Source organism: Leptidea sinapis, chromosome 2 (genome assembly GCF_905404315.1).
Source record: "Leptidea sinapis chromosome 2, ilLepSina1.1, whole genome shotgun sequence".
Lineage (NCBI taxonomy): Eukaryota > Metazoa > Arthropoda > Insecta > Lepidoptera > Pieridae > Leptidea > Leptidea sinapis.
The window spans coordinates 770,017-786,014 of record NC_066266.1 but is presented as its reverse complement, the minus strand read 5'-3'; the positions used below and the strand labels follow the sequence as shown (position 1 = coordinate 786,014).

Below are 15,998 nucleotides of genomic sequence, written 5' to 3'. Positions count from 1 at the left end.
AATTTAAAAGCCAGCAACAAGTCAAAATGCCGTAATACAAGCACAAATGTGCATCAACTCAATATCGGTTTAAAGTTCTTTGATATCTTTAATAGTTCGGAAATAATCGTCTGGTCACACTTAACGATTACGATATGTAGAGAAAGAGTTATACGAACCGCGTCTGGCATCAGAAAGACGGAGTGTATTTCGTAGGCCCAGCGCCGCAACGTGGCCGTGCCGACGGGCCCAGCGGCGCGGTACGCATCCGTCAGCACCAGGAACAGACTAGCACACGCGCATCTAGCAACATACACAATGATCAGTAAACCTGCCTCTGACTGATGGTAGGACAGGGTCTATGTGCCACGGTCCTGAAGACACATCAGTTACATCGTTGATAAAAAAACCCTTTGATACTTGCTGCCCTTTTCGTGGTATGTGCTCTTTATTTAGCCACATTTCAGTACAGTCCATCCTTTGCACGTTTCCTTTTTAGTTTCATATTCCCGGAATCAAACCAGTCCCGAAGATATATCAAAGTCAAAGTCAAAAAAAATCTTTATTCACTGTACAACTTTATATATTATTCAGTTTACTTTATTATTATAGTTATTTAGTGCAAGTCAGGATGAAGTACAAAAGTTACAATAGCATTCAAATGAGTATAACAATATTCATTAACAAAATGTAGAACATTAATTCCAACTATCTTTATCATTCAAATAATCTTTCACATTTTAATAGGCTTTAGATGTTAATTTATTATTTACGATACTTAAATTTTTTAATAGGTAATATTTTAATATAATTTGGGAGTTTACATCACTATTCTTTTTAAATTGGCTAATATGTTTATGAGCGTATAGAAGGTTCTCGTATATGTACTGGCAGTGTCCTGTCATAATATTAATTTCACCAAACTTTTCTCTCAATGAATCCCTTGAACGCATTTTATAGACTGCTCGAATTGCCCTTTTCTGCAGCACAAATATGTTATCAATATCAGCCTACAGCCGCATCAATATCAGCAGCCGCCCTACCCCACAATATAATTCCGTAAGACATGACACTATGAAAGTAGCTGAAATATACAAGTCTAGCCGTTTCAACATCTGTCAGCTGCCTAATTTTTTCTATCGCAAATACTGCAGAGCTAAGTTGATTACATAAGTTTATTACATGAGCACCCCATTGTAGCTTAAAGTCTAATGTAATGCCTAGGAATGTTGTCGTTTCTACTACATCAAGTTTGTCATTATTAATTTTTATAGGTTATGGTTGGTGCTTGATATTGAAGTGTAAACCTTATACATTTTGGTTTCCTTTCGTTTAAAAGAGGTATTAACTTTAAACCAATTTACTACTTCAGCAATGTCGTCGTCAATATGACAGAAAATTGCTGGCGTTTTATTTTAAATAACAAATATGTATCGTCAGCAAACAGTATAATATTATGTTTATTTTGAATAAGATATGGCAAATCATTGACGTAAACCAGGAACAAACAGGACTCAAGATTGAGCCCTGTGGTACACCCATTGATATGATTGAGCCAGTTGATCTTTTTCCATTAATGTCTACTCTTTGACTCCTATTACACAAGTACGATTTTATTAAATCTAGAGAAACATCTCTAACCCCATAGTAGTAATTTTTTTTAAGTAAGGTTTCATGATGGACGCAGTCGAATGCCTTGGATAAATCACAAAACACTCCTAACGCATCACATGAATCCTCCCAAGCATCCAAAATATTTCTTATTAACTCGATACTATACGATACCAGATCTGTTACATCATTTAAAAAAAAAAACTGGAAACTATAGCTACTGTTCTTGGTACTCTTCATCTAATCTCTTTTCAGTACATTCGTTTATTAGACCATTCCAGGTTTTAGTTTCGCTTTGTTAAACCACTTTAACATTCCCCTTAAGCCGACGAAAAATTACCAAGTCGATTGTATTCTTTTTTTTTACCTGAGCACTCCGTCGTTGATGGAACAATTTAGAATCGGATGGATTTTTTTCACATCACGCATATATTTATTCTTATGTTAATGAATTGTAATGTTCTATATTAATATTTGGTTGTCATTTAATTAAAATCAATGTAAACTCGGTTATGTACTTAATGTAATTTTACTGATTAATTGTTTATTCTTTGGGTTAAATGCTTGAAATAAATGATTTTTTTTATTATATTTTTTTAAATTTTGTTTGGTTTGTCTGCATTTACGTGTCAAAAGCAAGAGGATGCAGCGTGTGGTGTGAAATATCGTCTTCGTCAATTTGCAAGAAATTTGTTATAATTAATCGGCACTAATTTCAAAATGTTATAAACAGTATTAACTCAGAATATGTTTGAAGTGGGTATTTTATTTTGTTTTGAGTTCTTGGAAGATTATTGATAAGTGAGTTAAATGCCACGCTATAGCAGTGTGCATCGCTTAACATGTCTTAGGATATACTATAAACGCAACAATCGCAAATCGGATAATTAACTTGTTTTATAGTGGAAATGCTCTTGCTATTGCATATGGGTATTGGTGCGTTAAATATTATATAATGTATTTATATTGTACAATATTGTGAATGTTTTATAATTATATACTCTATAATACTAGATTTTCTCAAAAATGCCTTCGTTTGCTTCGTTTACATATACTTCACAAGTTTCCCGTGCGAGTAAGGAAGTTAATCCGGGTGTGTAGTGCCATTTAAATTGATTTTTAAATAAATAGATATTTATTATTATATCATTATTATTAATTCAGCTTATAAATACGCACCTCCTCTCTGCCAGTAGCCAGTTGATAAGGACCGCCATCCTCGCCTTCGAGTCCCGGACCGCACGTAGATTCGAGAACAGACCGGAATACGTCGAGTTATCCTGAAAGTTATTAAAAAAAAATTACACGCAAGCTCCTTCTCATACATGCAGTTTATTTCTCATCGCTTTATATGTCGTTGTTTACTAGATTACCTAACTATTACAATAGTCAAATTAACAGGAATTATATAAAGATCGAAATTGTAAAAATAAAATTTGTTATTAAGATAATATATTGACAAGATATTATTACATTTCTAGTATTGAAAGTAATGTTAATTCTAAGTAAGGTACTCACAGACGAGGGAGGATCATCCTCTTCCATTGATATGATGGCTCGTTGGGGGTCTGTACAGGGCTAAACAAACATATTAGTTAAATAAATATCAATATCCACCATGCGAAATAAAATTATCAATTGTCTAAAGCAATTGTTATTTAGGCTGACATCAATAGTGCGAACTTAGACTTTGCTCATACTTTACTTACGTAAAACTTAGCTGATTGTGATAAAACGTGAACATGAATTTTACATTCGGCTGTCTCAGCTTAAGCTCAGTATAATTTAAGTAGTCAAATGACTAAAAACTAAATTAAAGATTATTTCAAGGTTACACTTAGTTGTGTTCCGTGGTAAAAACCACGGAACAGAAAAAACTAGTAGAAGAGGCATGTGGGCGTTACCCTGTCGCCACTATTGTGTACAAATGTACCTACTCGAGGCTCAAGTTAGACCAGTCGTTTGATGTCACGTGAAGCATAATTATAAAAAAATACAAATATGCCTTAATGTACCATTTTTGACTGAAGAAATCATAGCCGCAATTAATATATGTCCAACAAAGGAATTTCCTAACACGTTTAATCGATGTAACTTACGTTAGAATAATTAATGTAAACAATAAAAATATCTTGTTTCTCAATAAGTGCATGTATGTACATATCGATATAATTTTATCGAAATAAATTTTATATCTATAAATTGTTTTCAAAGTTTGCTCTGAAAAGTGTAAGTAAGCATAATTATGTACAAGAGAGACTACGATGAATTCGAATTAATAGTTTTAATTGTCTCTTAGGTACAGCTAATAATTATTTAACAAATATGTGTAAGATTCCAGTTAAAAGATTCCACTAAATAAGGGTAAATTTTTAATTAGCGACAAACAATTTTTTTTTATTCAATTTTAATATTTGGTATATATTGATGTTCCAACGATAAGGTTGAGTCGAGGTGGAGTAGAAGAAAAACCTCATCATATTTTGTTTTGATTAATATAAGGGACGAGACGAGGAGTACGTTCAGCTGATGATAATTGATATGCCCTGCCCATTGCAATGCGGTGCCGCTGAGGATTGTTGAAAACCCAAAAAATTCTAAGCGGCACTACAACTGCGCTCGTCAGCATAAGATGTCAAGTCTCATTTGTCAGTAATTGCACTAGCTACGGGGCCCTTCAGAACTAAACACAGTAATGTTTACACATTTCTCCTTCACGGCAGAAATAGGCGCCTATGTTGTACCCATAATCTAGCCGGCATCCGGTGCAATGGAGCCTCCCACTAGTAAAAACGTCACATCATGGAGTAGAGGAAATACGCCATAGAATTGTAAAACATTGATCGAAAACCTAGAATACTGGGAATGCTTGCCATCATTGTAGCATATGTATATCATATTATAAAATATCATATAATAGCATAAGACTAAAACTCTTTTTATTAATCATTCGTTACTGCTTGTTTTGGAAATTTTCTTTCCGCACGCGCATATCGTATGGAAGGAAGCATTGTTTATAAAATCTCATGTCTTACTGGCTCCTTGGGTTTATACAGAGTAACGATAAATACTTATAAAAAATCAATGTTTTTTGGGTGTATAGCTTCCCAGGTAAATATAATATTGATTATGTAACTTTCCAAGACTTTTCGTGTATGCTGTCTTGATTTTATTTGAAGTGAGCTAGATATTGTCCATCCTTTTAAATAAAACTATACCTAAGAAAACATATTGGCTTATTATTATTTTAGTTTACGACATACTTTATCGGTAATATACTTTATCAACCCTGATTAGATCATTGCTAGTTTTCACTAACCTATCCATAAAATAATAACGCTCAGAACGATAGATTCGTTCATAGTTCCTGTCATTAAAGAAGTAACATTATGATTAATGTCTGCTTGAGCGTCACGTAATTACATTCGCCAACACGCACACACACAGCCAAATGATGTTGCAAGTGAATAGAAATTTCCCCAAATCGGTAAATTGTGAGAAATACTAGATTATATGTAAGAAAGAAGAACTAAAATATAAATTTATTATTTAATAAAAACAACACGTAGTAATAGAATTAAATATATTTATTATAGGGAGTGACAATAACATTACATATTAATCTATAATTATAAATGTATTGCATTATATGTATATGTATTATTTTATTGAACTGAAACTTGTTTAGAATCGTTGTGATTTGAAACTCGATGAAACGAAAAGCGAGACGATAGAGCTCCTGCCAGCTATTATTAATAAAACTATTATTTAAGCCGACGCGCCAAATTATGATTTCAACAATTATATGGATATCCTATCCGAGGTTCTCGAGGGTGCAGAGAACGAATTTGGGATCATTTTTGTAATCCAAGATGGCTGCCACGCAAAATTATGATTTTAACAATATGGATATCGTATCCGAGGTTCTCGAGGGTGCAGAGAACGAATTTCCGATCATTTTTTAAATCCAAGATGGTCGTCATGCAAAATTATGATTTCAACAATATGGATATCGTATCCGAGGTTCACGAGGATGCAAAAAACGAATTTGGGATCATTTTTGAAATCCAAGATTCGCCGCCGCGCAAATTTATGATTTGATGATGCGGTGCTCACTTAACACCAGGTGACGGGTCACCGCCGCCCACATTCACTTGCAACACCAGAGGAATCACAGGAGCGTTGCCGGCCTTTAAGGAAGGTGAAGTACGTGGAAGAAAGCTCCTTGAAAACCGCACTGTGGAGGACCACCACACATCCAGATTGTGGGGATGATATCTTAACATGTGGCGTGTCGTGCGAAGGTGGAATTCGGCGGCAGCAATCAGGTTAAACACGTTGGATGAGGGCAGCGCAGGACCTATCATCGTGGAAATCTTTGGGGGAGGCCTTTGTCCAGCAGTGGATTTCTTCCGGCTGATGTTGATGATGATGAATCAGGTTAAACAGCTCTTCGGAACACTCCGAGTGATAAATGCGGTAGAAGAAACACAATAAAACGACGTCTTTACGCAACCCCAAGTTATCCAGCCGTTCACAGAGCACTGGGTCCCCGACAATTCAAGCTGCTCTGCGTTACACGCAGTCAAATGGATCAAGCTGATACTGGGGTGCGCCAGATCAGAGATGACAGCAATACTCCATGTGAGGCCGGACGCTTTCTACAGCGCTAGAATGTGGGTCGGCTTGAAGAATTGCCGTGCTCAATTAATGACGCCCAGCTTCTTCGAAGCCAATTTGGCTTTGCCCTCGACATGGCCACGGAATTGGCACTCGCTCGAGATTTCGAGACTCAGTATTCCGATACTAGGCGAGGCTTTAAGGGAAATGTTGTCGAAGAGCGGTGATTTTTTTTTATGGATTAGGAGGACAAACGAGCGTACGGGTCACCTGTTGTTAAGTGATCACCGCCGCCCACAATCTCTTGCAACACCAGAGGAATCACAGGAGCGTTGCCGGCCTTTTATGGAAGGTGTACGCGCTTTTTTGAAGGTATCCATGTCGTATCGTCCCGGAAACACCGCACAAGGAAGCTCATTCCACAGCTTTGTAATACGTGGAAGAAAGCTCCTTGAAAACCGGTGATACGACAAATGGGGTTTTTTTTAGTGGTAAACGCGCAAACTTGATTCTTCTGGGGGTTAAATTGGACAAGGTTCAATTTACCCCATTCCGCGATCGTCTCGAGAGAGGACTCGATAGAAGACACAAGTTTTTCCCGGCACTGGTCGACGATTTCCCGAGAGAGACCTGTATGGCCCGTGTATACGGCATCTCCAGTACTGTCATCTGCATAGCAATGTATGTTGGAGGTGTCCAACAAATATCATTGATATGCAGAAGAAACAGCGTTCCTGGGCTTCGGCTTTGAGCAATATCCGTCGACAACGACCTGTATGCTGCGCCCAGTGAGGAAGCTGGAGGTCCAATTGCATAAGCTGTCGGGTAGCCAAAATGATGGAAGTTTTGAGAGGAGCGCCTTGTGCCATACACGATCAAAGGTCTTCGTTATATCCACGCTGGGCGAAAGCCCTACTGTCGGTCGTTGATCAACTGGTGACCTTCTAGGTATAGCAACAGCTGGCGGTTAATTATGCTCTCCATGATTTTGGAGAGCAGGGAGGTAATAGCAATAGGCCTGTAGTTTGCCAGATCCGAACTGTCTCCTTTTTCGGATTGAATGACAAGGGCTGACTTGCATGAGTCAGAGACTACGCCTTTTGAATAAGAGTGCCGGAATAAACGCGTTAGCACCGGCGTCAACTCAGGGGCACACATTCTGAGCACGATTGGAGAAATTCTATCCATCCCGCTCGACTTCCTGACGTCCAACGAAAACAGAGCTCGCCTAACAGTTTTCTGACTGAAATGTATTTCAAGCATAGAGCTCTGACACCAAGGGATGGTCGGCGGTGTTTTTTCGTTGTATGAGACACAAATGGAATCCCTGACTAATACAAATCTATTATATATATATAGTACAATATTTATTTACAATCCGTTTGATGTTTACGTTTCAAATTTCTCAACAACTGACTTATTGTTTGCTTCTAATTATTATAAACTAAAAGTTTAATAATTATTCAGCATCATTGTATTATGAATTCTACCTATGTGTGCACAACACAACACAAGTAAAATCAATTTCTAGAATTATTGAGTACCAGTGGGAGGCTCCTTTGCACAGGATGCCAGATAGATTATAATGTGTAAGCATTACAGTGTTTCTGTCAGATGGGCGAAGTAGCAAGTAAAATTACAGGCAAATGAGACTTAATATCTCATGTCTCAAGGTGCGAACGCAATTGTAGTGCCGCTCAGAATTTTCGTGTTATTCAAGAATCCTGAGCGGCATTGCATTATCATGGGCGTATCAATTACCATCAGCTGAACGTCCTACTCGTCTCGTTCCTCAATAACATAAAAAACAGCGTAGTATGTATTCATTATTTTAATTATTATAAAGGTATTATTATGCATTATAAAAGTATTTTAATTTTCAGAGAAAATAAAGAGATAAAAACAACAAAAGCAGGCTCGTTTGTGTAAGACGAGTCAAACAAGCGAGAGGCCCGCGTGTGGGGTCAAGGTCACATTCTTTAGTTGGGAGTATGTTCTCAGCGCGTAGTTTTGGAATTCAAAACATCAATATCCAGTTCTCGATTTGTAAACAAGAATCATTGATCACGACGGACATCCCGTAAATGATTATTAATTATTAATGTAATGTGGTGATTCAATGCGCATTCATTTTACAAATTTCAATACATTAACATACAACAATATATAAAATATAAATTACCTGTGCATTGTTGTTGGGGTAAGGGGGCGGTGGAGTGCCGGGGGGAGGGGTTCCCCGAATCCATGCCTCCTTCTCTATCACACCGCTCGCTGCCGAGAAAGATAAAACATACATATAGTCAATAGATTCTTATTACCAGTGTATAGACGATATGGCAGCCCAATAATGTGCGACCACTTTTGATCCGTGTGTAATTACCTTGTAGTAAGCTAGTTTTAATATTAAAAATACTAAGAAGCTAATACCAAGCGTGGCTGACTATTTACGACTTATCAATCAAAATAATCAAAACAGAACCAATAGAATCGTTTCGTTTTCTATCTCGCTGGATCTCCGATAGAGATGTTCGTTCTTGTCTTGTGCACAGTTTGTTTATCTATACGCTAGTACATTGTAGTCTATACATATAGTTGTATCCAACACAAATATACAATTAATTTATTATGCGGCTAAACCACAACAGAAATGGAATTTCATACAAGTTTTGCCGGCCGCTGCTCGCCTGTATCTGGTCAGTACAGAAATTTTGATTTATTTCAAAGAAAGTTTTCAAAATAATGCTAAAATTTCCAAGTCCATTCCAGAAAATATATAAATTACTAGCTACTCGATATGTCAGGTCACTATTACAATTTGTGAATGCTGCCGTGAGCCACTAATGTGTGTTGGTTGCGCCAATTAACTTCACTACGTATAATCGAAGGGCAAACTTGAATCGCGATGTCATTGGCGAGGCCGCATTGTGGTCACGACACACACTACTAGTATGCATGTTAATTGATGATTTGGGTTTTCCAAGAATCCTGAGCGGCACTATATTGTAATGGGCAGATTATCAATTTCCATCAGCTGAACGTCATGTTTGTCTCATCCCTTTTTTTATAAAAAAAAGAATAGCCATCGCGACCCGTGTACTTACACCTCGCTAGTTCGTTGTCCAGATGTTCCGGCGAGGATTGACTCCGCACGTGCATCGGCGGCGCACTATTCCTGCAGCTGTCAGTCTGAAAGTATTACCGCAGTATTATTGAACACTTTAACACATTTATCGGACTTAATACGGTACCATATTTTCGTGAAAATCACACCAGCTATACAGAAGGTACCACAGGGTCATTATACGAGTAGTGCCACCGAACAGTCTTTGTTTTATTATATACAAATTATCCTGCCCCAATATAGACATAACCTGTACAAGACAATGATATATATAATACAATATACCTACTAAAACATACATAAATGTTACATAATATGTTATGCTCATCACAGGAAGAATTATACTTAAGGCGAAAAATGTGGATGAGGTCCTCAGACATGTTTCAGAGAACCCTGAGCAGTATGAAGAAGTATTCGCAAATAAAGCGATACCGTTCTGGCAATACTACGCTCAGCCAAACTACCTATGCTACTTCCTTATTAACTCTACTCACTGTGGAGCATAAAACATGCCCAAAAACTGAGAGTTGCCTTTATTATATATAATATCTAACTTTTGAGTGGATACTCACATATGATTAGCGAGGTTGGCCAATGAGTCATGTATTAAGTAAACATTATAATACCTTAATGGAATGAATAAAAATAAACATCCATATTCATTTTATAAATGTTTGCACCTACCGGAATTCGAACCCGGGACCTCCAGCTCAGTAGGCAAGGTCACTAACCACTGGGCCATATGGGTCGTGAAATGTGCATGCAATTAATCGGATTGGTGGGTTTTCCCGAGTGGTACTCTACTGTAGTGGGGGGATTAAATTATTTCTTGCTAGTTCCATCAGTTCTTAACGCATTTGAACTTATACTAAACATTAAACACTTACTAAATTAACAGAATTACTCAAGAATCGATAGAATACTAATACACGCCTAGAATTGTTGGTCTTGTAAGATATAATCACTGATTTACTGATGATATATCTGAAGATTGTCTGTTTGAAATATATACACATGTTATATAAATAAATACATCATATACAGTTTAAAAATAGCTAGAAAGGGAATGTAAACAATGTAAACGAAGACAACAGTCTCATTCACACAAACAGCTTCAGTTTACATTATTTATTTAAGTTAACATTTAAGATATTATATAAGATTGATTCATTCATCATTAACATTTGTTAAGTTACTAAACAGAAAAACGAACACAAATTATTTAAGAAAAAGCATAGCGGTGTAATGAATTGATGAAGTGAAATACTAACAGTGGATGAACATATTAATATGTTTTATCTCAGATTTCTTGGTTAATATTGCTAGGATGTTATGTGTGCAAGACAATTACATTGGTACAATATCTGATTTATTATATGGGAAATAAATCAATAAATTGTTAGCTATATGTGAGAATGCTCAACCAGAAGACATATAATGTGTAATGTTTTGTATACTTTATATATATTATGCAAAGTGAAAAATAGATACAGTTTGTATTTTCAGAAAAATTAATAAGAATTCATAGAATTATACTGTACTGACTTTAGGCTATAAAACCAAGAAATCTCAGAAGAAATTACCTGCAGAGGTGGTGGTGGCATATTGACCAAAGGGTAGCTCATTTGCATAGCTATTGAGTTTGGCTGCGGTCCATCCAGCTCCCCATCCAGTGAATGTGAAGACTTCCTAAACTCCTCTCTGTACACGGATGAATTGAATGGATGTCTGCCTTTATAATGGTGTTGACTGACTGACGGCTTCGGCTGGGATAGTGGGTTGATTGTGAAGGTTGGACTCAGAGGATTCCTCGGCCTCTCAATGGACCTGGGTGGCAGTGGGGGCGGGGAGTTATCTAAGCACGTCGTTGGTACTATCGGTACTGTGTTATTCAGTCGTCTGTCATCAGAATTTTGCCTCAACAGGGGCGGTTGGTTCTCTTGATGCATCTTCTGCCTCGCTTGGCGCAGGTTTCTGAGACTTTGGCCTGTGAGATTGCTCAGTGATCGAGGCAGACCGCTCAGGAAGCCGGTGGGTGGGTTCGCTTTGTCGTTCGTGTCCTTGGAGCGTGTGAGGCGAGGTGTCGCCGGTTGGACAACGTCGGGCTATAAAGTTAGTGGTATCTAAGTGATTGTGTGATGAAGCCAGAATTTGGTATTGAACTGAATAGCTGGCAGAGAATATTAATCAGAACAACATTTGCTATACCCGTATTGAGTATTTTGTTTGCATACACACTATTAAAATTAATAATGCCTTATAATGTCTAATGCGAACAAAGTAATGAATTATAACAAACATTCAGAAAATTAATTGCATAGGTACGTACATCTTTCATGCACGAGTTGAATATTAAATGATTTAATTCTATACTGCACTACTACAATAATAAAGAATTTTGTTCAATATCAAATTCCCACAAGTAGCTGCTAAAATAAAACATAATATTACGATAGAAAACTATGGCAAAAAAGTAGCACCAAGCTAATAGTCTACTGTTTTAATTAGAAAATATTCTAGCCACTTGATTTTACGTTTTATAATTTCAATTGTTCCTAAGTGAGAGATGTACTTTAAGTTGTAGCATAATTAAATAATAAGAGATTAAACATTAATAAGATGTAAGTGTATCAGTAACTATTAAATACTGCAACGGCTGTCTTAGAAAGGATTATCTTGTTATCAAAACCATCCAAAATAATAAAACTTTGGTGTCGAAAACATTATTACATTAAAGAAAAAAAATTGGAAAATTCAAAATTGCACAATTGCAATTGCGAGAAGTAACTAAAACTAAAATTCTTAAATTCATTTTCATTAATATCATTTATATTATAACACTTCGTTAAAGGGACTTATTCCAACTTCTTGTTTAAGTCGAGTTAGTAAATATTTTATTGGGGGATGTAAATATTTGAATTGTAATTCAATTTTAATTGTTCATGTTAAATTAAAAACAAATGTATTTTCTTATTGTAAGGTGCATATGACGGTGAAAGAAAAACGTTAGCAGCAACATAGTAGCCATTGCAAAACAAACGAAATAAAATTATATAAAATACGCAATGACGTTCTATGTACATATGGACATATCATTCGCAGTCTGAAAGCGGAACGGAAAAAGTGTGTTTAAAGACAATGTAAGCACACTTTTCTCCTCACTCGTGTATCAACTGTGTGTCAATCACCAGGGCTAAGTGTGCAATAAAAAAGTGCTCAAATAATACGTTGATAACGCAAAAAAAATCGTGTGACTAATCACCGGTAAGATAATTTTATTTATATAAGAAGGTCTGGAAAAAGCTTAAATAAATTAGTGAAACTTATACTAATATTTTTTCATTAAATATGGTACAATTATTAACTAGTATTCACATCCATTTCTCTCCCACTTGTCAAAATGAGACAGATGTAAAGACGCGATGAGCACACAGTCAGAAAGGAAAACTATAGAGGCGCTCTTCATAAAAGGCCCAGTGAACAATGATTAGCAATATTGTATTTTGTGTACAGAAAGTCACTGCCGGTAAATGTGAACGGCTTACAAGAACGTGAACAACGAATTAACAACAAATAAGTGCTATTTACACGATATCACAGAAGTATAACATGCTTTACCTTTAGTGATAATTGATACTTATTTATGCTGTAAATCTGTAAGAGCTAATCATTTTCAGCTTTTCCGTACAGAGGATAATGAAAGAGAAGGAGCCAAGGGAGTAGTGAAGAATTTTACAAACCAAATAAGTCGAGTGTCATTTGCTCAAATCATTTCCTAAAGAATTTAGGCGTTTAAAAATTCATGCTCAAAAATTATGATACAACTTTATTAACATTAAAAGTATTGAAATCTCTTTCGAAAGTCAATATAGTCAAATTGACAACAAAAGTCTAATTTAGCCACATTTATAATTTGACAAAAGCTGTCATACAAAGATAATTTGATGCCCGCGTACATACTTATACAAAAAAGATACCCTGGAAAATATGTCTAAGTCTAAAAGACATATATTAACAACTAGCTGACCCGGCAAACGTTGTTTTGCCATATAAAGTATAATTCACGTGATAGTTTTATAAGTAATAAAATATTGCCTATATTATAGCCTGTACATCATTTTGTTCTATTGTCAATAGTTTTTGCAGCGCACGCAAAAATAGGTTTTCGATTTTACACCTTGTGTTACTAAATAGCAATTTTATTACGGATCCCTAATTTTGAAAAAAAAAACATAGCCTATAGCCTTCCTCGGTAAATGGACTACCCAACACTGAAAGAATCATTCAAATCGGACCAGTAGTACCAGAGATTAGCGCGTTCAAACAAACAAACAAACACTGCAGCTTTATAATATTAGTATAGATTAAAATTTATTTCAAGGAACTTAACATTTTAATAACCAGTTTACTGAATTATTTTACGTAGATAAAAATATTATATTTGAGTGTTTGTATCTCTCATTATAGGTTACCGTAACTTATTAGATCTAAATCCATTTTGTTAAAGCATTAAGGGGTAACAAATATACACATAAATAAAAATACAAACATTCGCCTTTATAATGAGTGTGATTTTTGATAAAAATACGTAGAAAACCTACGACTGAATAGATCTTGATCAGAAAATGGGGAAAGACTGACAAACTTTAAACTTATAGCAACCCTCTTTTTCGTCAGAATAAAAAAAAATTGCTACTCCACTGATGTCACTGTCCAAATCATGTTCTAAATTCAACATACGCAGCTTATACTGCAAAATATTTACATTGCTGCCTATTGACTAGTAATATTTTAAACAACTGGAGTAAACGCAAAAGTAAACGCATAGCAGTGGAAGCTTAATATAGTGTCATTATTGGCATGTGCCATATTTGGGCTTTGGTTTGTATGACGTGAATTGTCTATATGTATAGAGCGTCATTGAAAACACGAAATTAGAAAGGCGTGCAAGATTGATTAAAACATAAAAATAGCTTTACGAGTTATATAGCTGTATTACAATTGAATAATATAAATAATAAAATAGAAAACGGACTAAAGTTGATAAATGTTTATAATATTCCTATTAGCGCCACACAATAATTCCTACTTCGCAACGCTCGCGCTGGCCGGTTACTATTAAATTATTAACAACTCTTTACGTAGGGTAAACACACATTCATTAAATATAACGAGCTTGACTAATATTTAAGCAGGGTTGGCATAGTTTTTGGCTTTGAGTAATAAATGTAAACCCCAAATTTTGAGCATGTGGAAAAACTAGGTGAGTTTATTATGGATACTGTACCTGTGAAACTATGATGGTATCGATTTGCTGTTGCAGTATCAAGCACCGTTGCTCAGCAGACTCAAGCTGGGCTTGCTTCCTGACATCCGGAACTTTTAGTAGTTCACCTGAAATTATATAGTCATAATACATATTTTTATAATATTGTAGATTCATTGTGTCGCTTATTTATATATATCGCTTCGTTCTTCTATATCATTCATCACGGGGAGTGTACCCAAGAGCTGTTTCAGCTTCCACCTTCGCACGACACGTCAAAATTAGGATATTAGCCCCACCATCTAGTTGTGTGGCGTACCTCCATCCATGCTCCTCCGTTTTCAAGGAACTTTCTTCCAGATACAGCCACGGTGTGGAATGAGCGACCCATGTACGCACATGGGTATGTGCGGTTTACGGGACGTTACACGTACGGTACATGGGTACCTTCAAAAGAAATGCGTACGTTTACCTTCCTTGAAGGCTGGCAACGCCCCTGTGATTCTTTTGGTGTTTCAAGGGAATGTGGGCAGCGGTGATCACTTAACATCCGGTGATCTCGTTTGTCCTCCTCTTACATAAAAAAAAAATATTCTTGGATGATTTGCTGTTATATTGATTTATTGTCAAACAGATTATAATTACTTATTTGTAATTATTAACAATTCTATTCGTCCTTGCGTCTACAAAAATCAACAATTAAAATCTACATATTTAAGGTACTTCTCCTCAATGTGGCATAGCCGTGGGACTGTATATTATTATAACTATCTCGTATCTAACACTAGCTGACCCGAAAGACGCTGTTCTGTCAATAGAAAAAAAAAGTACTAAGTATTCGGGAATAATAAGTAGGAAATTAATGATTTTATAATATGTAGTAATAAACTGGTATAATATATATCGGCGCAAATACTACAACACACCTATTATAAAAACGAGAATAATTTAGTTTAACTAATTTTAATTAAAATTAGTTCAAATATTACATTATGATGTAAAATTATTGCAAAAACAACATGAATGTAAAACACGAGCACGTGCGCCGGGTCCTATAAATACAGCCCGCACGATCGACACTGTAGTCAGTCGTGCTCGGGCCGTCTTCCCACAAGCACACAGCCGGTCTGAGGTTCGAGTCTCCTTAGGAGACGCCCCGCGACTGTTGTTGCGTAGTTTTTGCGGCCTCCACGGCCCACGTCCTACTTCGCTGTGAAAGCCAGAGCTGCTAACAGCACAGAGGAAGTGCAGTACCCTCAGATCTCCGACATGGGGTCAGTCGTGCTCGGGCTGTCGTACGGTACGGACCTCTCTGGGACGTCGTAACGCTGTCCGTTGAATAAACGAAAGTAATAAAATACCTACTCGTGTAGTTTTCTTAAGAAGAACCAATGAGTGATC

General features: G+C 36.3%; 1 protein-coding gene across 4 annotated transcripts in view; it reads right to left on the bottom strand.

Moving 5' to 3' along the window:
• LOC126972143 (rho guanine nucleotide exchange factor 12) overlaps positions 1-15,998 on the bottom strand; it is a 284,774-nt gene that overhangs the window by 200,404 nt on the left and 68,372 nt on the right. For 3 of the 4 annotated variants that reach the window (XM_050818729.1, XM_050818747.1, XM_050818738.1), the window contains exons 6-12: positions 14,619-14,725; positions 10,915-11,436; positions 9,312-9,396; positions 8,393-8,481; positions 3,109-3,168; positions 2,770-2,870; positions 159-282 (exon numbers count right to left, since the gene is read on the bottom strand). In XM_050818729.1, coding sequence (XP_050674686.1) covers positions 159-282; positions 2,770-2,870; positions 3,109-3,168; positions 8,393-8,481; positions 9,312-9,396; positions 10,915-11,436; positions 14,619-14,725 — 1,088 coding nt within the window. The remainder of the gene's footprint in view (positions 1-158; positions 283-2,769; positions 2,871-3,108; positions 3,169-8,392; positions 8,482-9,311; positions 9,397-10,914; positions 11,437-14,618; positions 14,726-15,998) is intronic. The other variant, XM_050818757.1, reaches the window with a different exon arrangement.